The sequence below is a fragment of the Sorghum bicolor genome, chromosome 10 (genome assembly GCF_000003195.3).
Source record: "Sorghum bicolor cultivar BTx623 chromosome 10, Sorghum_bicolor_NCBIv3, whole genome shotgun sequence".
NCBI lineage: Eukaryota > Viridiplantae > Streptophyta > Magnoliopsida > Poales > Poaceae > Sorghum > Sorghum bicolor.
The window spans coordinates 54,638,341-54,663,412 of NC_012879.2; the positions used below are offsets into that span (position 1 = coordinate 54,638,341).

The 25,072-nt window shown below is 46.8% G+C and overlaps 5 protein-coding genes across 5 annotated transcripts; 4 read left to right on the forward strand and 1 right to left on the reverse strand.

Moving 5' to 3' along the window:
• LOC8067703 lies at positions 3,081-5,140 on the forward strand. The gene is made up of 5 exons (XM_002437290.2): positions 3,081-3,440; positions 3,842-4,001; positions 4,115-4,293; positions 4,412-4,585; positions 4,679-5,140. The coding sequence occupies exons 1-5, from the start codon at positions 3,219-3,221 to the stop codon at positions 4,763-4,765; spliced, it is 822 nt and encodes a 273-aa protein (XP_002437335.1). The 5' UTR covers positions 3,081-3,218; the 3' UTR covers positions 4,766-5,140.
• LOC8058394 (premnaspirodiene oxygenase) lies at positions 5,276-7,379 on the forward strand. Its single transcript, XM_002437291.2, has 2 exons — positions 5,276-6,441; positions 6,567-7,379. Exons 1-2 carry the CDS (start codon positions 5,542-5,544, stop codon positions 7,206-7,208), a joined length of 1,542 nt encoding a protein of 513 aa, XP_002437336.1. The 5' UTR covers positions 5,276-5,541; the 3' UTR covers positions 7,209-7,379.
• Positions 9,277-19,657, forward strand: LOC110431043. The gene is made up of 2 exons (XM_021449575.1): positions 9,277-12,568; positions 14,239-19,657. The coding sequence occupies exons 1-2, from the start codon at positions 11,468-11,470 to the stop codon at positions 14,521-14,523; spliced, it is 1,386 nt and encodes a 461-aa protein (XP_021305250.1). The 5' UTR covers positions 9,277-11,467; the 3' UTR covers positions 14,524-19,657.
• LOC110431184 (uncharacterized mitochondrial protein AtMg00810-like) lies at positions 16,423-20,708 on the forward strand. Its single transcript, XM_021449909.1, has 2 exons — positions 16,423-16,907; positions 20,684-20,708. The coding sequence occupies exons 1-2, from the start codon at positions 16,423-16,425 to the stop codon at positions 20,706-20,708; spliced, it is 510 nt and encodes a 169-aa protein (XP_021305584.1).
• Positions 21,936-24,847, reverse strand: LOC8058395. Its single transcript, XM_002438687.2, has 5 exons — positions 24,323-24,847; positions 23,389-23,530; positions 22,621-22,850; positions 22,353-22,526; positions 21,936-22,258 (listed from the first exon to the last, which is right to left on the reverse strand). The coding sequence occupies exons 1-5, from the start codon at positions 24,545-24,547 to the stop codon at positions 22,172-22,174; spliced, it is 858 nt and encodes a 285-aa protein (XP_002438732.1). The 5' UTR covers positions 24,548-24,847; the 3' UTR covers positions 21,936-22,171.

The window sequence follows — 25,072 nt, forward strand, 5'->3', positions numbered from 1 at the left end:
TCCGGTGAGTGTTTCTTAGTGAGAAAACACTCCCGTGACTTCTCTAAATTTCCCACCGGCGCAATAGAAAATATACACTTATTTTTCTCAAAAACGCCGAATCCCGCCTCGCAAGCTCGGCGGGAGGGAGAGAGGAACCCACACCCCTCTCAACCCTAGGAACTCCACCTCCTTTGTAAATGTGCTAACACCAACAAGTGTCCACCACCAAAGTGCAAGTGTGTTAGCTTTTCACAAACATTTTCCCCAAAGGAGTTAAGTTAGCACTTTACTTGATCCTAATGCATATGCTCAAGATATGGACCTAGTAGCACTTGATTCGAGAGATGACCGTGATTTCCCCTCTTGATAGTCGGCTATCTATCCTAAACCCGGTCAATCACTTCTCTACTCATCTTAGACCGGCAAAAGTAAAACCCTATGTTTATATCTTTGCCTTGATAACTTTGCTCCTCGTCTATCACCATGATCTCCACTTCATGCTTCATCCCTTTGTGATCGTGTGGCCACCTTTCCATGCCACCATGCTCCTTCATCACATGTGTTGCTATGCCTAACTCAAGTCACTTAAACAAAAGGCATTAGCAACTTGGTGTCATTAATTACCAAAACCAAACTTAGGCTTTCACTAGTGAGGAAGAATGGGCTTTTGCTAGAGAGGTAGTTGATAGGCTGAAGTTGTTCAATGACATAACTGAAGTATTTTCTGCAACAAATTATGTGACAACCAATGTGCAACTTCTAAAAATTTGTGAGGTTAAAGAACAAATGAAGCAATGGGCTATATGTGACAATCATATTATACAAGAAATGTCAGTAGAGATGATTGCAAAGTTTGACAAGTATTGGAAGGAAATTCAAGGACCTATGGGATTAGCCACCATTCTTGATCCTCGGTTTAAGACTGACTATCTCCTTGGGTTTATTGAGACACTTACTGGTGACTCAAGTGAGGATAGTGCAGATGATGTTACAAACACTCTTTATGATTTGATGAAGGAGTATGAAATGGATGATGATGAAGATAACACAGAATCATCAACCCCTGCACTTGCAAATTCAGGTGTGCTTTCCACAATCAGTGCACGTGTTGCTAGTAGAAGACCTGCAGCAGTTAGGTTCAAATCTGAGCTAGATAGGTACTTAGAGGATGAGTTGGTCCCTGTTCAAACAGAAAACTTTCAGATTCTTGATTGGTGGAAGGTGGCTGACACACGTTATCCTATATTGAGGAAGGTAGCAAGAGATATATATGCTATTCCAGTTAGCACAGTTGCATCAGAATCAGCATTTAGCACTAGTGGAAGGGTTGTTAGTGAGCACCGTAGCCGCCTCACTCCAGAAATATTGGAGGCCTTAATGTGTTCACAAAACTGGCTACGAAACAAATATCGAGGTATACATGTTGTACCAATCATAAACTATCATTAATACATTTTCTTACTGTCATTGTATGACCATTGTAATTGTTTTCTATAGGTGACGAGAAGGAAGAAACAACAAGCTTTTGGAGTTGTCTTCAAGAAATCCAAGATGGGATGGAGGTATTAAATACAAAAAATGATAATTGACATGCTTTGCTACTCTACAAAATACTTGGTCAATTTGTATTCCTATATTCATTGTTGCATGCTGTATGTAGGGACTTGCACTTCTATGAAGATGTGAAGTTTTGGACTGCTCCCAGGAAGACTGCTCAGTGTTGTTTTGCGTTCTCAGTTCTCACTTTTTAGTTATTTAGTGCTTGTTGTATCCTATGTCAATGTGCAAGTGCCACTACCATGAACCTGTAAACTTAATGCTATGCTTTTGTGCTGCTGCTACTAAACTAAGGCAAGTTCCATGACAACATGTGCTTGCTTTGCTTGTAGCCTTGCGGTCTTGCTGGATGTTGTGGTATGCTTTTGTGCTAGTAGCTTGGACTTAGATGGCTGGAAGCCATGATCTGTGAGACTATGATTGAGAAACTAAGAATATGACTAGTTGTATGCTATGATTATGATGTGTGTAATCATGTCTTAGACATGCTTATTGTTCTATTGTCTTTATCTTGTTTAGTGTCGGGTACGGGGATCCCCATCGGGGACCAATTCCCCGCGGGGAACGGGGATGGGAGAAAAATGTTCCCCAATGGCCTTCGCGGGGACGGGGACGGGGAAATTTTCCCCCCGCGGGGACGGGGATGGTGGGTCAATCCCCGATCCCATTGCCATCTTGATGCATATGTGCAAATAGTTGATGAAACCGGATGAAAAGTTTGGATCGTTCTTGCTGGGCTGGGTCCAACGTGGCCCTGTTGCTTTTTGCTAACTGGGCCTCTGCTGGGCTAATGTCTGGCTTGGGCTGGACCAGAAACAGGTGAACATGTCTAACGGGCAGATCTGCAGGTGCCCGCATGCCGTCCGTCCGTTAATACGCCGGGCCGACGGGCCGACGCCATGCCGCGCACGGCACGGTCGTGCTGGCGATGCAGCGCGCAGTCCGCAGTTAGGTGCGCACCCGTGATTCGCTAGTCCGGCGACGTCGTGGCGGCGCCGCTGGGCGCGACGGTGGCGCACGTGCCTTCTCTGGTATGCTACAGGAAAGAGGAAAGGAAACGACGTCATAAAATATTTGTTTCTTTATTAAGGCCTTGTTTAGTTTGGAAAATTTTTAGATTTTACCTACTGTAGCACTTTCGTTTTTATTTGTCAAACATTGTTCAATTATAGAGTAACTAGGCTCAAAAGATTCATCTCACAAATTACAATTAAACTGTGCAATTAGTTTTTATTTTTGTTTATATTTAATGCTCCATGCATACGACTAAATATTCGATATGACGGAAAATCTTAAAAATTTTTACGAACTAAACCAGGCCTAACTTAGGACGGCTGTAGAAGAAAAAAAGAAACTTCGACCGATACTAACCTAATGCACGAAAAGTCCGAGCTGGTGGGACCCATGGACGGTCGCGATCGAGTCGATGTCCCATCGCACGCACGGCAATCGGCAAGTCGGCAACCCGGCCGTGTCCTCCAAGACTCCGCCTTCCGCGCGACCCGACCGCCGCGCGGCCGCTATATATAATCCACGCCCGCCCCGCGCGGGCGGCCGCGAGAAATCACTCCACAACTTCTTCCGCTTCACCTTCAACTCATCATCAATCCGGACAAATTCCAAGGAGCTCGCGGGGGCGATTCACGACGGAACCCTATCCCTACCGCCTCCGCACTCTCATGGCGGCGACAGCCGTGGCAGCAAGTCGGAAGAAGCGAGGGACGGCCGCCGCCTTCCTCGATGACCCCTTCTCGTTCCCCGCCGCCGACCTGCCGCTCCTGCAGACCAAGCGCGGCCGGTGCTCGTCGTCGATTGTCGCCGCGGACCTCGGCCTCAGCTTCCCGCTCGAGTTCGACCCCGTCGAGGCGCTCCATCTCATCTTCCCCGGCGAGGATCCGCAGGTGCGTCGATGTGCGTATATTCGTGTGCGTTTAACGAGCAAGTTTATTTTGGTATACATGGATTGTTTATTTTAGTCCTAAATAACTCAATCACGGCGAACAGGCTTAGAGCGCGCGCGCCGATAGGCCAGAGGTCAAGCCAACGAGGTCCTGCAATTAGCTAGCGTCACGACATCATTTATATACAATATAAACATCTAGTAATAAACATGACTTGAAAATTCTGTGCCTTCTGGATTTCAATCGATTCATCGAACTTAAATCGGTGTCCTGACCAATCGGTACTGTAGTACTATACCTATGAATATATTCAGTGATGTGTTTTCTTATCCTACACAAATTTGTACTGGTACTGGTATAAGGATTCGTGCACCTAAAATCATTTCCCCCTTAATTTACAGGTCCTACAAAACTATTTACAAGCGTCAGGAAATGTGCTGGATGCTGCAATCAGGGCATACAAAGATTATTTGGCAGAAAGAAACACAGAATCTGCTTCTGCCATAAACCATGTTCCATCTGACAATGAGGAAGGCGATAGCATCCTATCTGAATCTGATGGTATGCAGCCATGTTTAATATCTCAATATCTTCTCATGCAACCAAACTTGTTTAACCATTTAAATCAGCTCCCATTGTTAACATAAACCTTACTGCATCAATGGCTATTGCAGTTGACCTGACAGTGGAAACCATCCCCACCAATTGCTCTGGATGGGCAGAGCTCATTGTCAAGGAGATGTCCTCTGCTTCGGATTTGACTGATGCCAAGAATCGTGCCTTCAAGATACTCAACCTGTTGGAAAAATCTGCTGCCAGGAGTAGCCCCGATGAAAAGAGCAAATTGAACAAGGTATCAAGATTGTCTAGAAGTCAAATGCTTCTTTATTATGTTATATTATGAACCATGCTTAATTATGCTTAGTTCTTCTTTCCTCCCAAGCTGACCTGAATTGCTGTTGTCAATCCAGGAGCACAAGATAGTGAAGCAGATGCTGGGATTCCTGCTTCACCAGAACGGCGTTCTGAAGCGCGCATTCCTCATACAGCACAACCGACTCAAGGAGTATCAAGAGATGGTGCAGGAGCGATCTCAGTTCAACCAGATTCTCGAGAAGTACCAGAAGCAGATCAAGGCGTTAGAGGTAGGTTTTCTGAAATTGTTGCTACAATGCTTAACCTGTAGTGTAATTTATCTACCTACTAGTAGTACTAACCTTCTCATCCTTACCATCCAGGAGAAGAACAATGCCTTGTCGTTTCATCTTCAAAATGCGAACCAATGCAGAAACACCTATTGGCATCGCAATCCTGATGTCTTCTAATCGATACGGTTGTCAGAAAGGACATGTCCTCTAATCACTACATACTGCTGCTACAGCCTACGGGTCAAGCACCAGGTTAATCCACAAGATCCTGAAACTGCTCTCTTCTCCAGCTAAGGAGAAAGATGATCAAAGGACATGTCCATGTAGTGTTGCAGTCAGTTTATGTTAGTCTGGATTGTCTGTAGAGGGAGATAATCAAAGAAAGGATATGTTCATGTGTTTTATTGCAATCAGTTTGTGTTAGATTATAGTTGCTCCAGATGCAAGTGAGCAAAATTTGACGAGAGTTCAAATATTCATGTACCATCTGTTTTCAATTATCGATCGAACTGAGACTGTTCCCCATCAAAGCTCCTCCTACTGAGAAAACAATTACTCCCAGTCTCAGATGTGATTTGTTGAGAATTGGTGCTGCCAGCACCAGTGGCGATGTTTTGAAGGGCGCTTATATGGGTTTCGAATTACATCTAGCAACCAACTAAGCACAATATAACATTGGACCACACAATAAACAATCTGAATGTTTTTTTTATTCAACATTGTTCTATCTTCTCCGTGGACATTGCTTGTACGTAGATCTGAATGCAAATCTCCATATTATAATTCGCTCGGCATCCACCTTCCCATTAAAAAATTCTGGTCCACGCGGCATCTCATTTCATGGAATTTTGTTTTGCCTACTTGAATCGTCTTAGCACTACACTTGAACGAACTCTACTCTACTATCTAGTGCAACTAGACCTCGAGGAAAAATCCGAGGTGCAACCGAAATCATGGACCAAGAACTCCAATCATCCTACCATTACCTCTTCTGGGCGGCGATCCTGCTGCTGCCGCTCCTCGCCATCAACGTCAAGCTCCGGCGACGCAACCACGGCAATAAACCGCCTCCCGGCCCATGGCAGCTCCCGGTGATCGGCAGCCTGCACCACCTGGTGGGAGCGCTCCCGCACCGCGCCATGCGTGACCTGGCGAGGCGGCACGGCCCGCTCATGCTGCTCCGCCTGGGCGAGCTCCCCGTCGTCGTGGCGTCGTCGCCCGACGCGGCTCGGGAGGTCATGAGGACACACGACGCCGCGTTCGCGACGCGGCCCCGGACCGCCACCCTCCGGGAGCTCACCCGGGACGGCCTCGGCGTCGCGTTCGCGCCGCACGGCGAGCACTGGCGCCAGCTCCGCAAGCTCTGCGTCACCGAGCTGCTCAGCGCGCGGCGCGTGCGGTCCCTCCGCGGTGGGCGCGAGGCCGAGGCCGCCAACCTCGTCGCGTCCGTCGCGTCGTCGTCGTCGTCGAAGGCCGTGAACGTCAGCGCCCTCCTCGCCACGTACGTCACCGACGCGGTCGTGCGCGCCGTGGTGGGCGGCCAGATCAGGGACCGCGACGCGTTCCTGGAGAAGCTGGACGAGGGCGTCAGGGTGGCCGCTGGGTTCAGCCTCGCCGACGTGTTCCCATCGTCCAGGCTCGCGCGAGCGTTCAGCGGGGCGGCGCGCGCCGCGGAAGCGCACCACCGCGAGATGACCCGGCTCATGGACGGCGTCATCGCGGAGCACCAGGAGAGGCGGGCGGCCGGTGCTGGAAACGACGAGGACGACCTCCTAGACGTGCTGCTGAGGATCCAGAAACACGGCGGCCTGCAGGTCCCCCTCGACATGGGCACCATCCGCGCCGTGATCATCGTAAGCTCAGCTCTCTTCGCCCCCCAACGTGTTCGACGAAATTACGCCCCCTTTTTGCGATGTGTTCGACGATCCGACGACATTGACAAGATTGTATTCTTCGGATGCGGGCGTCGTGCACTTAGGATCTTTTCAGCGCGGGGAGCGAGACGACGGCGACGACGCTGCAGTGGGCCATGGCGGAGCTGATGCGGCACCCGGCGGCGCTACGCAAGGCGCAGGCCGAAGTGCGTCGGGTGCTCGCCGGCCAAAACCGCGTGGCGGAGGACGCTCTGCCAAAGATGCACTACCTGCAGCTGGTCATCAAGGAGACTCTGCGTCTGCACGCTGCAGTGCCGCTGCTGCTCCCGCGTGAGTGCCAGGAGGAGACGCGCGGCGTCCTCAGGTACGACGTGCCCAGGGGTGCCATGGTGCTGGTCAACGCTTGGGCGATCGGCCGGGACGCCGCGAGCTGGGGCCCCGACGCCGAGGAGTTCAGGCCGGAGAGGTTCGAGGACGGCGGCGCAAGGGCGAAGGTGGACTTCAGGGGCACGGACTTCGAGTTCGTGCCGTTCGGCGCCGGACGGAGGATCTGCCCCGGCATAGCGCTTGGACTCGCCGTCATGGAGCTCGGTCTCGCTAGCCTCCTCTTCCACTTCGACTGGGCACTCCCCGGTGGCGCTGCGCCGGAGGAGCTGGACATGGCCGAAGGGCTCGGGATCACGGCGAGGAGGAAGAACGACCTGTGGCTGCAAGCCACCGTACGCGTTACTGTTCCTATTGTGTAGATTTTCTGAATGCTTTGGGATTTGGGAGTAGAGGTGAATGTTTCTTCTATGCTAGTCAATGGAGGTTTTACGAAAGTTTCATACACATTAAATATATTGATGTGACACTATATTAATAAAGAGAGATGATGAAAGTTTCATGAGAATATAAATAGTTTTGTAAGGATGAAACTCTTTCATAGTTTTCTAAAATAATTGTTTTGAAAACTGGGTCATGAAACCCTATTAAGACTCGCCTTAAAACAAGTTCGACTAAGGGCTCGTTCTTTTCATAGGATTCTTGCCCTTGATTTTTTCCTATCAGGATAGCTATACTAATTTATATAACACCCCATCATCTATATCAATTTCTAATGGATTTTACCTTAACCGAACGAGCCCTAAGAATCGTTTCAGATGAAGATTGGACCCCTTAAAGATGAAGATATAACGAACACATTGTCTCATATAATCGATATAGGAACACAGATGCTACATCTACCAATGACTTCCTCCAATTCATCAGCGTACAAGGCGCACAATCTTTGACCAACAGTTTAGTAAAAGCAAAATGTAACTATTGTAATACAAATTTGATACTATAGATTTGTAATTAAATATAATATTCAATAATCATAAATTTATAACTATAGTGTTGGTTGAAAAACCATGGCAGAAAGTACTGTTTTGCTGATTTGTTGTGAGAAAAAAACACTATTAAATGACAGATAGATTTGGTTGATAAGCTCAAACGAACAGAGCGTGTCAAAATAACTGAATGGTCAAAATATAATATAAGTGACCATGTCATATCTATAAATCCAACTGAATGGAGTATTTAAGTCTAAATGAAGGTGGCTATGAGGATTATTTTTAGCATTTTCACTAGGTTTAGATATCACAAAACTCTACACGTCAAAAATCAAATTCAAAGCAAGGATGCCAGACTCTACACATGGGAATCAATTTGAAAATGAAGGTGGTTATGTGGATTATTTGAATTTATTTAGAGAATAAGCTTTTAGATAATTCAAATGTGACCGTTGGAGCAACATCTAGTAAGCTTTCTTAATGTTATTCATATCCTCCAATTGGCGTTTCAAGGGTGGGAGTCTATAGAAGCTAAAGGAGTATGCTATAGTAGCAACCTCATATGAGAGCTTAGTGATCCTATCAAAGGCATCATTAGAGCAATTAGAGTGACTAGTGCTTGTTTAGGCCTTAGAGCTTGAGAGCTTTGAGATATTTGGCTATTATGCCATTGTAATCTTGGTGAGTTTGAGCAGTTGAGGTCTTTGTGACCTTCTAGCTAAGGCCTTGGTGGCATTCTGGTGTCAACCCTCCGTGCTTGGTTTGCAGCAACAACGACTTGTGTGGGGGCACAAGGAGACCCTACTTTGTGGTAAAAATCTATAGCAAAGACGATGCTAAGGTAACTAAAAGAGTGGGGTGTTAGTGGTGAGCAAAGGTGGCTTACGATGCGCGCCTTAGTTAGCGAGAGACTTGGTGTCAAGACCAACATATGGGGAAGGTTTGTTGACCAGGAACGTACCTTGGTCCAGCACCAACATAGACTAGAGATTGCTTTTCAGAACACGATACATTTACCTTCCTAGTTTAACTTAGGCTAGTTAGTAGAATAGTAGAATTTGCTCTAATTGTTAAATTCTTTGTGGGTTACATGGTAAGCTAAAGCACACTAGAAAAAACTTAGGTTTACATCGTTTTCTAGTTGTAGTTTTAGTTGAACCTAAGGGTTAAGGTTTTTTAATTACACACCCAATTCAATCCCCTCTTGCGAACACATGGTTTTTACATAACCATTGTGGAGCACCCTTGTTGTATGATGAACGATTGTCAACATGACAATATTTTGGTGGGTTGTTGGTTCGGTGGTTCTACTGATATCCTGGCACAGGGTTATGTGTCGAAACGGTGTCTCTTGGCTTCGTGATGTGCAGGTGTGGAGTCTGGATGTGGTGGCAGTCGTCGGGTGAAGGTCAAGTAGGGCGTGCCGTGCTGACGGACCGGTTGCGGTGAAGGGCGGACGTGAGGCTTGGACTAACGGACCAGACGACCGGGTAGCCAGCTGCGGTGACTGACACTTGGGACATCAATAAGCGCAAGTGTACACGGCGGGGGACGCGTACGGGCTACGCTACTCGCGGCGGGTTCCGCGGGTTTGGGCCTCAAAACCCGGGCGGAGGTCCCGATGCGGACGGACGACACGTGGCAGCATCGGTGAGATCGCTTCGGAGCGAGGCTACCGGTGAGGAGGCGCGGTGGCCGTCGGATCAAGAAAACTCGAGTTGGACTAGAATGCCCCTAGGGCTAGCTAGTTCGCTCCTAAGTATCTAGGGACAAATAGGGAATGTAAAATAGCCTCTAAATAAGAGAGGGGCTGCCCCTAAACCACATATATCTCTCTCCCTAGAAATTTTCTGGTTTTCCTCTCCCGTAGCCCTTCTCCTCCGGTAGTTCTTTTTTCCCTGTAGAGATGGCCATGAACTGAATTTTTGGTGTTGAGGTATTTATGTTTTTAAGTTGGGAATGGAGGCCCTAACCTCCCGTTGTCCTCTGGACTTTAGATTCTGAGCTGTGTTTGTGCACACTCATTGCTTGTTCTGGTTCTTCCCTTTCGGTTCCTGTGATTTCTTTTTGTTGCTGATTTTTAGCAATTTCAGTTGATCCATGACGAGCAAGGACATGTGCTGATCAAATCCCCGAAGTGGCTTTAGCTAATTCAGCACGAGCTCAGAGATCGATCTGGTTTTCTGTTCTTCTGAGAAAACCCCGTTCTTGCCCCAAATCCTCCACTTCTCAGAGTTTGGTTTAATCCTAAGCAATGATTTTTAGGAAATAGATTCGTTCTTTTGTCAATTTAATTTGTGCCAAGTTTGGGAACATTTCATGGAGGTTTGGATGTGTTTTGATTTAATTTTTGGCAGCACTTTTCTTTCTGTTCTTGCCTAGCAGCAGCTCTGGTCGTTCGTGTTCAAGGTTGGGGTTACAGGAGCAGCACTACTGACGCCTAGTACTGTGTGCTGTGCTTGCTCCATTAAGCGGTGCTAAGTGCTTGACCTGGATTCAAATCGTTGTTGTTGTGCTCTTCGTTTTTGCTGCTACTGCAGAGATAGCAGCGGTTTCTCTGGTGCTTGATTTGGTGGCTCTCGATGCTATGCAGAGTAGTGCCTTTGCGTCATTTGTTTTCTGAATCCAGTTCGCCCAAGCCCCTGAGTTAGTTTTCGATTTTCAGTGCTTCTTCTGCTAGTTGCTCGCCCGCAGACAGTCGGCGTTCTCTGCTACGGCTGCGATCAGGAGACTTTCTCATCAGTCGTTTTCTGAAGTTTCACGCTCTAGCAATTCTATGGTTGGGTATTCAGAGTTTCAACAAGTGATGCACCAGTGTGCTCTTCGAATTTGATTTCCAGAAGCACTGCTCTCATCAATCCTCATTAATTCATGCCATCTGTGTGTAGTATTTCTACAGGTAATTTCTAAACAGCAAGTGCAGCAATGAAGTTCAAGGTCTTGAGGTGTTCTTCGTTTGTCTGTCTTCTATTGGTCCTGTGCTAGCAGCTATTGGTACCTGTGCGTGTGTTCTACTGCAGGTTGGAGAGCAACTCTTCCATCTGAGCCTTTTTGAGTTGTTGTTTCTGCTCTGTGTGTTGGAGCTCACTGCAGCAAACAGTGGTGTGCTAGTTTGTGCTTCGGTTACAAAATCCATAAGCTAGCACTTGTTCTTGGCTTGGAAAAAAAACACTTCAAACACCTTCAGTGTTGTGAGCAGTTCTCTGTTTGTGCAGCAGAATTTCTGGCTAAGCAATTTGCCCTATCTGTGGTTTGTGCATTTGTGTCTTGATTCGTGTTCCGTCTGTTACATTGGTTTTCTATCGTTCCGAGGAATCGTTCTAGGTACTCTTGTCACTAGTTGGCCTGGGTACTTTGTTTTGGCAACTCACTTGTGTTTGCGGTGATTTTGGGACAGTGGCCAAATATTTTCGAGAGAAAATTTGAGGCTCCCATTTACCCCCCCTCTCGTCGCCGTTTTCGGTCCTTTAATTGGTATCAGAGCCGGTTAAGGATCATTCCACCTTAATCGGTCCGTGATCCACGAAGGCGACATGGAGCGTGGTTCCGGTAAACCACCGTTCTTCGATGGAACAAATTATCCCTATTGGAAAATACGCATGTCTGCCCATCTCTAGGGTATTGATTGGCTTGTTTGGGAAATTTGCGAGGATGCTACTTTCGTTGTGCTTGAACCCCGTGCTCGAACCATGCAAGATCAAAAAGATCGGCACAACGCAAATAGCAGAGCAAGATCTGTTCTTTTCTCGAGTCTTTCGCTTCCTGAGTTCGAGCGTGTCTCTGATTGTGCTACTGCTCGAGAGATCTGGGTGAGGCTTCAGAGCTATCACGAGGGTACAGCCCATGTCAAAACCAGACTCTATGAGACGTACAAAAGAGAGTACGAGAACTTCTCTCAGCTTGATGGCGAGTCCATCGATGCCCTGTTTTCTCGTTTTCAGACGATCATTAACAAGATGCGAGCAAACAAGGCACATCTACCTTATGACGATCATGAGAGGGCTCTCAAGCTTCTATATGCCCTAGATCGGAAGGTATGGGATGTGAAGGTGTCCGCCATCATCGAGTCTTCAAACTACGACACCATCACTGTGGACGAGCTATTCAGCAAGCTCAAGTCCACCGAGATCGACTACCAGACTCAAGCCAAGCTCAAGAATCCCTCTGCACCGACTATGGCTTTAGTCTCAGGTAACAGTTCAAGTTCTTCAGCTAACCCTTCACAGATGTCGTTTGCCTTGTCTTCTTTGGTGTCTGTTTCAGAGGAGCAGTTGGAGACCCTTGGGGATGACGAGCTGGCGTTGATCATCAGCCGGTTCTCGCGGTTCCACAACAACCGCTTGAACCGCCGCCGGGGTGGTGATCAAAAGGTGGGCTGCTACAACTGTGGAGATCTCGACCACTTCGTCGCCCACTGCCCCAAGAAGAACAAGCACTCCTCCGACAAGTACGACTCCGGCAAGCGCAAGGACAAGCGCAACTACACCTCCAAGAAGTACAAGTCAAAGAAGGGCTTCGACAAGGAGGCGCTCAAGAAGATGTACCGCAAGAAAGCCAAGGCACAAGAGCGTGCCTTCCTTGCTTCCCTCAGCGACCTCGACAACGACTCCGGTGATGACCGCTCCTCTTCTCCCTCGAGTGACAATGAGTCCGAGAGGAAGATGGAGGAGAAGCTGACCGGTCTTTGCTTCGTCGCCGACTCCACTCACGGAGGCTTCTGCACCATGGCGATTGATGAAGAGGTGAAGGCTAGCAAGGATGAGGTCTCCTTCGACGACGACACTTCCGAGGTACCTCCTTCTGTCGATGACCTTGTCGCTGATCTTGATAGCATGAATATCACCTTGATTAGTCAAGATAAATTGCTTAAGCGTGCTGCCCGTGAGAGGAAAGAGTTTAAGGACAAGCTAGAGTTGGCGCTTAAGGAGTTTGAGGTTGCTAAGGAGTGTGCTGTGGTTGTGTCAGATGAAGTAGAGTGCGATGAGTGTGCTGTTCATATGTCTAACTTCTCTGAATTGCAATCTAAGTATGCTACTCTGCTTGATGAGTATGGTGAGCTGAAGGCTAGGCCTGTCTTGTTGGGTGCGTGCAAGTCCTGCTCAGGCTTGCAATCTGAGCTGGCAGAGAAGAATGCCAAGATCTCTATTCTTGAGAAGGCCAGTTCAGATAGCATTATTGCTAAGTGTGCACGTTGTGAGAGTTTGGTGCTAGAGCTTGAGTCTTGCAGGCACGATAAGATGAGATCCGAGGAAGACAACACATACCTTCGGTCCATCTTGAGCTGGGTGTCTAGCAGTGAGCCACAGTTGGGCATGATGATGAGCCAGTTTAGGCGGGGAACTTGCACATCGGGTGTAGGCTTTGCTATAGGTGGGAAGGGTGAAAATCTTTATGGCAAGGTTGGTGAGTTTAGTGGTTTGAGCCCAAGTGAGAAACCATCCACTACTCCCAAGTTGATCAAATTCACTCCACCTGAGCCTTCCAAACCCACTGTCAAAGATGGAGTGTTTGAAGAACCTCCAAAATCCCCACCTCAGAAACAAGTGTGGATTCCAAAACCTAACCATCTCAGGAACCCACTTGACACTCTACCAAACATCTCTGAGGATCCCCTTCCTAAGAGCATCCCCAACCGATTTGTATAATTGGTTTGGCAAATGAGGGAGTTTGCCAAGTCTCAAAAAAATATGGCAAAGGTGAAAAGAGGCAATCTCCAATGGTTTGACATTAATCACTTCGCGCCAATTTTCCAATGCCAAGTGTGAACAGGTTTGGCATATATGCCAATCCTTTCTCTCTTTTTGCCAAGTTAACAAAATTGCAAAGTCTAAATGCCAAACCGTTGGATAAGTGTTTTTAAGACTTTTTTGCAAATACATAAATGCAAAGCTTATTTGCAAAACGGTTGGGGATGCTCTAAAGCCAAAAAGCCACCAAGAGTGAACCATACCCACAAGAGAGTGAACCAACAACCACCCAAGAGAGAGGTAAGGTATCACTGTGAGTATTGCCATAGGGATGGTCACCTTGTTGAGTTTTGCTTTAGGAGGAAGAGAGATGAGCGGCGAGAGTATGAGTTGAACAACCAGAACATGTACCGCCCACCCTATGGCGTACATGTGCCGCCTATTCAGAGGCGCAGTGCTAGGCCTAGAGGTGCAATGCCTCAAGGTGCTAGGCCTCAGGTTGCAAGACCACGTGGTGGTCGTGCCCGACGTGGTTCAGGTTATGATCAATATGACTTTGAACCTCGTGGCGGTGGCTTTGCTTCTCAGTCCCACAGCTCTAGCGGACCACGTTTTCCCTTTCGTGGTGATCGCTTTCCTCAAACGGGACATGGCATGCTTGGTGTTTTTCCTAACACTTTTCCAGGGCAAATGACCCAACACTGGTATCCTTCACAGTTTACTAACCCCAGTGTTGCGCCATTTGCTCACCCCATGTCTTTCTATTGATGCAGATCGGAGGCCTGGAGAACACGTGGCTTGTTGATTCTGGTTGTTCACGCCACATGACCGGAAGTTCAAAATGGTTCTCCAGCCTCGACCCCGTGCAATGTAAGGAATACATCACATTCGGGGACAATAGCAAAGGTAAGGTGCTTTCTCGTGGGACCATTTGGGTCAATGAGAATTTTGACTTGAAGGATGTTTCTTTGGTTTCGAATTTGCATTTCAATTTGCTTTCGGTTTCACAACTCCTTCAGGATGGTTTTGAGGTGCGCTTTAAGACTGGTTTGTCTTGAGTTCTTGATTCTCAGGGAAATCTTGTTTGCCAGATTGTCCTTTTGGTCGTGTCTTTCGAGCTGATTTTTCTCACTCTTTTGGCTCTTCTCGTTGTCTTGTGGCTGGATCCTCTTCTGATCTTTGGAAGTGGCATAGGAGACTTGGTCATTTGAGCTTTGACTTACTAGCTAGGTTGAGCTCACTTGACTTAATCCGAGGATTGCCCAAATTGAAATTTGAGAAGGATTTGGTTTGTCACCCTTGTCGTCATGGGAAGATGGTTGCCGCTTCTCACCCTCCTGTGACTCAGGTCATGACCAAGGGACCCGGTGAGCTACTTCATATGGACACGGTTGGTCCGGCTCGGGTTCGGTCAGAGGGAGGGAAGTGGTACGTTCTAGTGATCGTGGATGATTTTTCTCGCTACTCTTGGGTGTTTTTCATGGAGGGTAAGGATGAGGCTTTTTCTCTTGTTCGAGATTTGATTCTTCGGTTACAAACTGAGTTGCCTAAGAATGCCATGAGAGCTATACGCAGTGACAATGGCACAGAATTCAAAAACACTCAGTTTGATACCTTCTGTGCTTCTTTGGGTCTCGAGCACCAGTTTTCCTCTCCTTATGTTCCCCAGCAAAATGGTGTTGTTGAGCGTAAAAATCGGACCCTTGTTGAGATGGCCAGGACGATGCTTGATGAGCATAGGACTCCTAGGAGATATTGGGCCGAGGCGATCAACACCGCCTGTCATGTCTCCAATCGCATTTTTCTTCGAGCCTTCTTGAAAAAGACTTCTTATGAGTTGCGATTTGGTAGACTACCCAAGGTAAGTCACTTCAGGGTGTTTGGTTGCAAGTGTTTCATCTTGAAGCAAGGTAATTTGGACAAATTTGAGTCCAGGTCCTCCGACGGTATTTTTCTTGGTTATGCTTCTCATTCTCATGCATATCGTGTACTTAACCTTGAAACTAACCGAGTCGTGGAGACCTGTGAGGTCACATTCGATGAGACTATGCCTTGTTCTTCTCCTGTCTTTGGGTGATCAGGAGATTGGTGAGAGCATCTTTGTTGAGGATGATGCAGAAGATGCCGATTGGGGTGATCCCGAGCCGACACCACTGACTGCCCCTCTCGCGTCTTCGACGACTACTTCGGCTGACGGCCCCGATCCTTCTTATTCCACTACTTGGGGTCCGATCGAGCAGCCTCCTCAGCCTACACCGGCTGTCCCTGAGGAGGCCCCAGCTGCAGTTGAGGGGGAGGCGACTTCTTCAAGGGAAGCACCTCGACACATTCAGCGTCGCCATCCACCTCAGACCATGATTGGTGGAATTGACCAGCGAGTCACGCGGTCCAGGTCATATCACATCTCACACTTCGCTCATTCTGCTTTTGTTGCTTCTTTTGAGCCTCGAGATGTTGGACACGCACTATCTAATCCTGATTGGGTTAATGCTATGCATGAGGAGTTAGAAAATTTTGAGAGAAACAAGGTTTGGGTTTTAGTACCACTTCCACCAGATTGCCATCCCATAGGTACCAAGTGGGTTTTCAAAAACAAACAGAGTGAAGATGGGGTGGTGGTGAGGAACAAGGCTAGGTTGGTAGCTCAGAGTTTTTGTCAAAAAAAGGGGATAGACTATGAGGAAACCTTTGCCCCTGTTGCCCGTCTAGAAGCCATTAGGATCCTTTTAGCTTTTGCAGCTTCAAAAGGGTTCAAGCTATATCAGATGGATGTGAAGAGTGCTTTCTTGAATGGGTATATAGAGGAAGAGGTTTATGTGAGACAACCCCCTGGCTTTGAAAATCCTAAGTTTCCTAACCATGTTTTTAAACTCCACAAAGCCTTGTATGGTCTAAAACAAGCCCCGAGAGCCTGGTATGAGCGTTTGAAAGCCTTCTTGCTTGCAAAGAGTTTTAAAATGGGTTCTGTTGATAAAACTTTATTTCTCCTCAAGCAAGGCACTGACACTCTTTTGGTTCAGATATACGTGGATGATATCATTTTCGGTGGCTCTTCTCATGCACTTGTTGGCAAGTTTGCAGAAACTATGAGCAGGGAATTTGAGATGAGCATGATGGGCGAGTTGACGTTCTTTCTTGGTTTGCAAATCAAGCAAACTAGAGAAGGGACGTTTGTGCACCAAGGCAAGTACACCAAGGACGTACTCAAGAAATTTGATATGGGCGAGGCCAAGCCTCTCTCGACGCCCATGTCGATCACGACGGCCCTAGATGCAGATGAAGAAGGAGAAGCTGTGGACCAGAAGGAGTACCGTAGCATGATCGGGTCACTGCTGTACCTGACGGCGATAAGACCGGACATCAAGTTCGCGGTCTGTCTGTGTGCACGCTTTCAGTCTTCGCCGCGCACATCTCATCGTCAAGCCGTCAAGCGGATCTTGAGGTACCTTCGTTTCACACCTGAGTTTGGTCTTTGGTTTTCAGCTTCCTCCTCTCTTTCTCTTTGCGGCTATTCTGATGCGGATTATGCCGGCTGTCGTGTTGAGCGCAAGTCCACGTCGGGGACTTGCCAGTTTCTTGGGACTTCTCTTGTGTCTTGGTCCTCTCGCAAGCAATCCTCTGTTGCTCAATCCACCACAGAAGCCAAGTATGTTGCTGCTGCTGCTTGCTGCTCCCAGTTGCTTTGGATGATAGCCACTCTGAGAGACTTTGGGTTAGAGTTTAGGCGAGTGCCTTTGCTTTGTGATAGCACCAGTGCCATAAGCGTTGCTAAAAACCCAGTTCTCCACTCAAAAACCAAGCATATAGATGTCCGCTTTCACTTCCTGCGTGACCACTATGAGAAAGGAGATATTGACCTACACCATGTTGATACCCAAAACCAGCTTGCAGACATCTTTACCAAACCCCTTGACCAAGCACAGTTTGCTCGCTTGCGAGGGGAGCTTGGTGTTTGTTTCCCTTTTTAGTTAAGGGGAACTTTGGTCTTTGTACTCTAGTTTTGTTTTCTTTTAGTTTAGCTTTTATTTTATTTTTGTATCATATTGCATTGCATTTTATCTCATCATGTATATTAGAGCATTTTGAGCTTCATGATTATAGTTGTTAGATTGAGATTATGCTTTTTGTGATATGTCTTGTATGTACATGATGGTGCTTGTCGCTTAGGCTCCTTTTGATCACTTGATGCCTGTTATGAGCTAAGCATATTTTATAACTTGTGAACTTGACATAAACTTGTTGAAACCTGAAAATTGTTCACCATTGTGATTGGCAACTAGCATGTGTAGGATGTGTTGAGATCACTTGAGCTATCATTTATATGCTAGGTTGCTATGTCTCATCCCTTGAGTTATACACTTGTTTTGACAACTTGTAAAATTCTTGTGCTAAAAATTGAAAATCAAGCTAAGTGAAAAGAAAAGATCGAGATGGGTCTGTGCTGTCCTACGTCAAGGTATCGAGACTGCTTCCAATTGCACTTATGGATGAACTTGAGCCTTGTAGTGGATGCCGAGATCATTGTCTTAAGCTTGCGATTGTCTTTGACATAGGCTTGGCATGGTCGATAAGTTGGTTTGATGGTACAGATAACCTCTCGCACTCACACATGTTTTTGACTAAACCTTGTGATATGCTGCAAACTCCGATAAAATGAAAATTTGATGAAAACGCAAGTCTAAAGTTAGTCTTTGACATGATGTATGAACGCTGCTTGGGGTAGTTCACCTTGTATACACTTGTTAGCACTAGGTTGATTTCCTGCTTATACCTGCTATGTGCTACTTTTAGTGGTGAACTCCTTCTTACAATTGCTTAAAATTGATCAAAAATGCTTAAATGTCATATTTCGTTTCACTTGATCAGTTTGAGCATTTGCTAGCACTTGTACTTATTGCTATACACACATGACAGCACCACCTAGAGCATCTTTTCAATCTGATTGCTATACTCCTGAAGCTTTTGTATATGTGCATTTCTTGCATTCATAGCATGTTTTGAGGGGGAGTTGCACTCCTTTGGGCAAATCTTGATAAGTGCATGTGTCAACAAGGGGGAGAAAGTTACACACAAAAAGAGAGACATGCATTCATTTGAGAGAGATTGCATTTGCTCAGGGGGAGTTGCAATTGAGTTGCTTTTGCTAGATGTGTTGAGCCTTTGCCTCTTCTGGAGGGTCTAGTTGTTTTCTGGCTTTTCAAGTTTTGCTAGCGGTGTTGAGCCTGTTTGCCTCTTCTTGAGGGCTAGCTGTGTTTTACTTGGTTGTGTCGAGCCGTTGCCCATGTCTTTGGGGACCAAGTTGTTGGCTTTGCTTTACTCATTGTGAGTGACCCGTTTCGAGCTTACACTTGAGTTGGTTTTCTCTGGCTTTGTGTTGGTGTTGACAATGCACTCATTAAGGGGGAGATTGCGAACACATGGTTTTTACATAACCATTGTGGAGCACCCTTGTTGTGTGATGAGCGATTGTCAACATGCCAATATTTTGGTGGGTTGTTGGTTCGGTGGTTCTACTGATATCCTGGCACAGGGTTATGTGTCGAAACGGTGTCTCTTGGCTTCGTGATGTGCAGGTGTGTCTGGATGTGGTGGCAGTGGTCGGGTGAAGGTCAAGTAGGGCGTGCCGTGCTGACGGACCGGTTGTGGTGAAGGGCGGACGTGAGGCTTGGACTGACGGACCAGACGACCGGGTAGCCAGCTGCGGTGACTGACACTTGGGACATCGATAAGCGCAAGTGTACACGGCGGGGGACGCGTACGGGCTACGCTACTCGCGGCGGGTTCCGCGGGTTTGGGCCTCAAAACCCGGGTGGAGGTCCCGATGCGGACGGACGACACGTGGCAGCATCGGTGAGATCGCTTCGGAGCGAGGCTACCGGTGAGGAGGTGCGGTGGCCGTCGGATCAAGAAAACTCGAGTTGGACTAGAATGCTCCTAGGGCTAGCTAGTTCGCTCCTAAGTATCTAGGGACAAATAGGGAATGTAAAATAGCCTCTAAATAAGAGAGGGGCTGCCCCTAAGCCACATATCTCTCTCTAGAATTTTTCTGGTTTTCCTCTCCCGTAGCCCTTCTCCTCCGGTAGGTTTTTTTTTCCTTTAGAGATGGCCATGAACTGAATTTTTGGTGTTGAGGTATTTATGTTTTTAAGTTGGAAATGGAGGCCCTAACCTCCCGTTATCCTCTGGACTTTAGATTCTGAGTTGTGTTTGTGCACACTCATTACTTGTTCTGGTTCTTCCCCTTCGGTGTTCCTGTGATTTCTTTTTGTTGCTGATTTTTAGCAATTTCAGTTGATCCATGACCAGCAAGGACATGTGCTGATCAAATCCCCGAAGTGGCTTTAGCTAATTCAGCACGAGCTCAGAGATCGATCTGGTTTTCTGTTCTTCTGAGAAAACCCCGTTCTTGCCCCAAATCCTCCACTTCTCAGAGTTTGGTTTAATCCTAAGCAATGATTTTTAGGAAATAGATTCGTTCTTTTGTCAATTTAATTTGTGCTAAGTTTGGGAACATTTCATGGAGGTTTGGATGTGTTTTGATTTAATTTTTGGCAGCACTTTTCTTTCTGTTCTTGCCTAGCAGCAGCTCTGGTCGTTCGTGTTCAAGGTTGGGGTTACAGGAGCAGCACTACTGACGCCTAGTACTGTGTGCTGTGCTTGCTCCATTAAGCGGTGCTAAGTGCTTGACCTGGATTCAAATCGTTGTTGTTGTGCTCTTCGTTTTTGCTGCTACTGCAGAGATAGCAGCGGTTTCTCTGGTGCTTGATTTGGTGGCTCTCGATGCTATGCAGAGTAGTGCCTTTGCGTCATTTGTTTTCTGAATCCAGTTCGCCCAAGCCCCTGAGTTGGTTTTCGATTTTCAGTGCTTCTTCTGCTAGTTGCTCGCCCGCAGACAGTCGGCGTTCTCTGCTACTGCTGCGATCAGGAGACTTTCTCATCAGTCGTTTTCTGAAGTTTCACGCTCTAGCAATTCTATGGTTGGGTATTCAGAGTTTCAACAAGCGATGCACCAGTGTGCTCTTCGAATTTGATTTCCAGAAGCACTGCTCTCATCAGTCCTCATTAATTCATGCCATCTGTGTGTAGTATTTCTACAGGTAATTTCTAATCAGCAAGTGCAGCAATGAAGTTCAAGGTCTTGATGTGTTCTTCGTTTGTCTGTCTTCTATTGGTCCTGTGCTAGCAGCTATTGGTACCTGTGCGTGTGTTCTACTGCAGGTTGGAGAGCAACTCTTCCATCTGAGCCTTTTTGAGTTGTTGTTTCTGCTCTGTGTGTTGGAGCTCACTGCAGCAAACAGTGTTGTGCTAGTTTGTGCTTCGGTTACAAAATCCATAAGCTAGCACTTGTTCTTGGCTTGGAAAAAAAACACTTCAAACACCTTCAGTGTTGTGAGCAGTTCTCTGTTTGGTGCAGCAGAATTTCTGGCTAAGCAATTTGCCCTATCTGTGGTTTGTGTGGTTTGTGCATTTGTGTCTTGATTCGTGTTCCATCTGTTACGTTGGTTTTCTATCGTTCCGAGGAATCGTTCTAGGTACTCTTGTCACTAGTTGGCCTGGGTACTTTTGTTTTGGCAACTCACTTGTGTTTGCGGTGATTTTAGGACAGTGGCCAAATATTTTCAAGAGAAAATTTGAGGCTCCCATTCACCCCTCTCTCTGGTCGCCGTTTTCGATCCTTCACCTCTCTTGGGCACTCACGGGGTATTTGTGCATGCATGGTATTGCAGATTAACTCAATAAACCACATGGATGCATGAAGTAGTAAAATGGTAATGGTCAATTGAATGGTAGGTAACCTAAATTTGACATTGCAGTACTGCATGGTACATCTTGCTTGAGTCTGTCTTGTCATAATCACGTAACCTATTTATTACTTTGTCATACCCACACAGGCACTCACCGATAGACATAGCACCCTCGAATGCATGCTTTTGATGTACAGTACTCTGAGTGCAGATGGGATATAGACCTTAGGCTTGCCTGCATGGCTACGGCCTCATGGAGGCAGTCAACATACATGATTTTACAACTCGCTCGCTTGTTAAAGATTAAACTCTAAGGTGGGATGTTAACCAGTACAAATCGTACCGAAATATCTTGGTTTCATGAAACAAGCCTAAGTATGATTTCAACAACGATGATTGAGACGAGTGACATGTTTGCGTCCTATAAACTCAAGAAAACCTATGAATGATGACATCTGCTTCACGGCATTTCACTTCGTCTCTCTCCTTCTCTGTTTGATTCCACTATTTTTCTGTTTGATTCCACCCATATTAACATGCGATTAAATGATCATGTGCTAGCGCTGCTCGGGACTACAATCCGAGAAAATCGCGGTTCATCTTAACTAGCTAAAAAAAACTCTTGTAATAACTTAGCATGTTGTGCGGTCGTAGGGACCAATTTTTTTTGTCCATTTTCAAAAAAAAAAAGACCTACAACTGGATATAGTAATCTCTCTGTGACGAATATGTTAGCCATGGATCAAATAAACCATACCGAGGAAAATGGAAACACACAATATATTTGGTAGCCAATTGCGTGAAAGCAACACGTTTAAATCAAAACCGTATCTTGAAAATTTTGGACCCATGGGCGGTGAATCAACCTATCTGGTATCCCCATTTCAGGGGCACTTGGTAAAACAGAATATCTTCATAGCCATAGGTTATTGATCTGGTGCAGATCACTCAGCAGCTATGCTTAGAAAACATCCGGGTTGAAACGTCCAGGTATGGAGCTGTTCTGCTGAGCCTGCTTGAGGTGCATTGTCAGGGCATAGTTGTTCATCTGCAAATGTATGGTCATAGACCCCAAACGTTTCTTCAGTTGATATATCACACAAGAAAAGAAGCATAGTTGAAGGCAGGACTAAGAATATCACCTCTAGAGTCCTAACTTGCTCCTGGTACTGCAAAACAAGTTGCTTCAAGCTCTGGACCTCGTGAGACCTCTCGTCAAACTCCTTTTGGCGCTCATGTTGAATGGCAACCGCCCGCTTCAGCACAGCATTCTCTCGCAGAACAACAGTCAGTTGCTCCTTGAGCATCATGTTTTCCTATACCACAAAGGAAAATCAATCACGATTATTGTTCTGCAAATTAGTCAATATTAAAGGGAACCAAAAGTTGTAGGGAGTGACGCATGGGTACCTTATGCACATTCTGTGTAGCTTCAGCTCCTGCACGCTCTACAATCGATTTCTCCAAAGCCTCCAAAGCTCTTGACGCACGAGCCCGTGCATCATCTATGTCAGAAGCATTTGTCATCTCCCTAACAAATAGCTCAACCCATTCGGAGCCATTATTACTTGTCTGGTAATTATCTACAGTAGGCGGATGTTCTGTAACTGTAACCGTATCCACACCACCATTAGGAATACCTGAAATGAATGCAAAAAATGATGCTACTCTTAGCAATACAATCTAGAACTGCTTCATTGCTTTCCAAAAAATTAATATCACACGTTAGGAAATAAGTGTGATGCCAATTCATTTACTATGGTAGTAACACCATCCTAGCTGACACAAACTCCAATTACCACCAAATACAACACAGGATTGATGTCATATCATCAGGATGAAGTTACAAGTAAAGCCAGAGATGGTGTAGGATATTTGATGATCCAATTCTACATATAATTAATTCCATACCAAAATCGGATAAAATGTGTTCAAATTGGACAGCTTATCACGGTGTAGATATATAACAGTAACAAACTTATGAATTAAGAAACCGGAAATAGTGAAATAATACAGCTCTGAATAAAATTGGTGGACAAATTCAATTGGGGCTACCGAGAACCACACTCCCATTGACAGGCAACAAATTAAGTACAGCTAGAACTACATGGATGAGAATGCATAACTGTTGCTAAACGAATGCATCCAAGGAAAGCAGTAGTCTGGTAGAAAACTAACCTTCAACGGAAGGCTGAATTGTTGTATGCTGACCATTTTCAGGTTTGAAACCAGTAGATGTGGACTCTAAGCGCAGCAAATTCAAACTCTTTATTGCAGAATCCAAGTCGTCTCCAGATGCTTCCAGAGCTTTTTCAAGCAACTACAATTATTTAGAACAAGCATAGTCAGCTGTGTTGCATATGTGATACTCAAAGGTATAGTAAATGAGGATAAATTCAGTACAAACAAGAACTAGCTCATACTGCATAGAAGTAATTCAATCTATCAGGATCCAGCAGGAGGGTAAACTTCCATCTATGAAGGAAACCTCGTATATTGAATAAATTCAACGTGTTCTTACTGGGGACACCACAGGCTCGGACTGGCTACAATACACAACTTGAATAGCTACCAAAGAAAAGAGCCACAGAAACTACAGCACATCCATCTCACAGCAGCCATCCTTTGTATAGTTAATAAAACAGAACAAGTTAACAGTAAATGATATGAAATCCTATGAAACAAACCCTTTCCAGTGCCAATATGTTGAAAACAAATCAAATGTAAAAGAGGTAGGTCATGCTACACTTCAACATTCAGAGTACCACAGACATCTAAGCATCACGGACATGTAAGCAAGCATATAAACATGGTAGGATGATACAACGACAACTGAGAGGCATCTAGATTCATATCAAGTGTGGCAGTAAATGAAACTAATCAAATGAAAAGAGCCCAATTTCAGTAATATCCGATTTCAGACCCAAGGAACAGATCGGTAATTACACGGACAGAGAACAACAAATCCTCGTCGGCTTACCACCAAAAAAAAATGATGGCACTAGTAAATCGTAGAGGGGAGGCAAAAACCACATCTTGTGATTTACCACCACCTACAGGGAAATGGATGGAAGGGGGAAGGAAGGATAAAGTGAGGGAGGTGGAGGCAGACCTGGGGATCCATGTCGGGGAAGAGCGCAAGTAGATGGTGGACGAGCGCCTCCCGTCGGCGTCCGTCGTTGCCGCCGCCGCCGCCGCCGCGGTGCGAGGGGGAGCGGCGGGACCGCTTGGCCGGCGGCTGGTGGGGGGAGGAGGAGTGAGGGGACGGAGGGGACGGCGGGAGGAGCTCGTCGGCGAAGATGGAGGAGGACCTCTTGCCACAGACTACCGCAGACATGGTGCCGCCGCCCTCCCGCGCCGCGTCGCGCCGCCGCAGCCGATCTCCGCCGCCGCCGTCGCCCTACTCCCCGCCGCCGCGGGACATCCGGCAGACAGCCGCCTCTCCCCTCCCCCACGCGATCCGCAGCAGCTGGGCCTCGACCGCCGGTCCCGGTCGCGCCCTGGACCCCCGCCTGGACTGGACCCCCTGGTCGCCGCCGCCGCGCCGGTGCTGATGGGTCCTGATTGGTCTGGACCGGGTCCTGACGGGCTGATGGGTTGGGTTGTTGGGTTCCTGACGCCTTCCTCCTGCTCGCAGTCGCAAAGGGGGGTAGGAGTATTTATATCGCGCTTTGCCTTCTTCGCCGCTCTCGTTAACGTTGGGGATTTTTACGTGTTTCCGTTGGCGTTTCTCCTCGCTGCGTGTGATGTGCGCGTCCTTTTTTCAGCGGTGGAACGTGAGTGCGTCCACACCGCAGCATTTGCGGTACGCTGTTTGGCCGAGAGGTGGGGCCCGGATTGGACTTTTTTTCCTTACTACCGG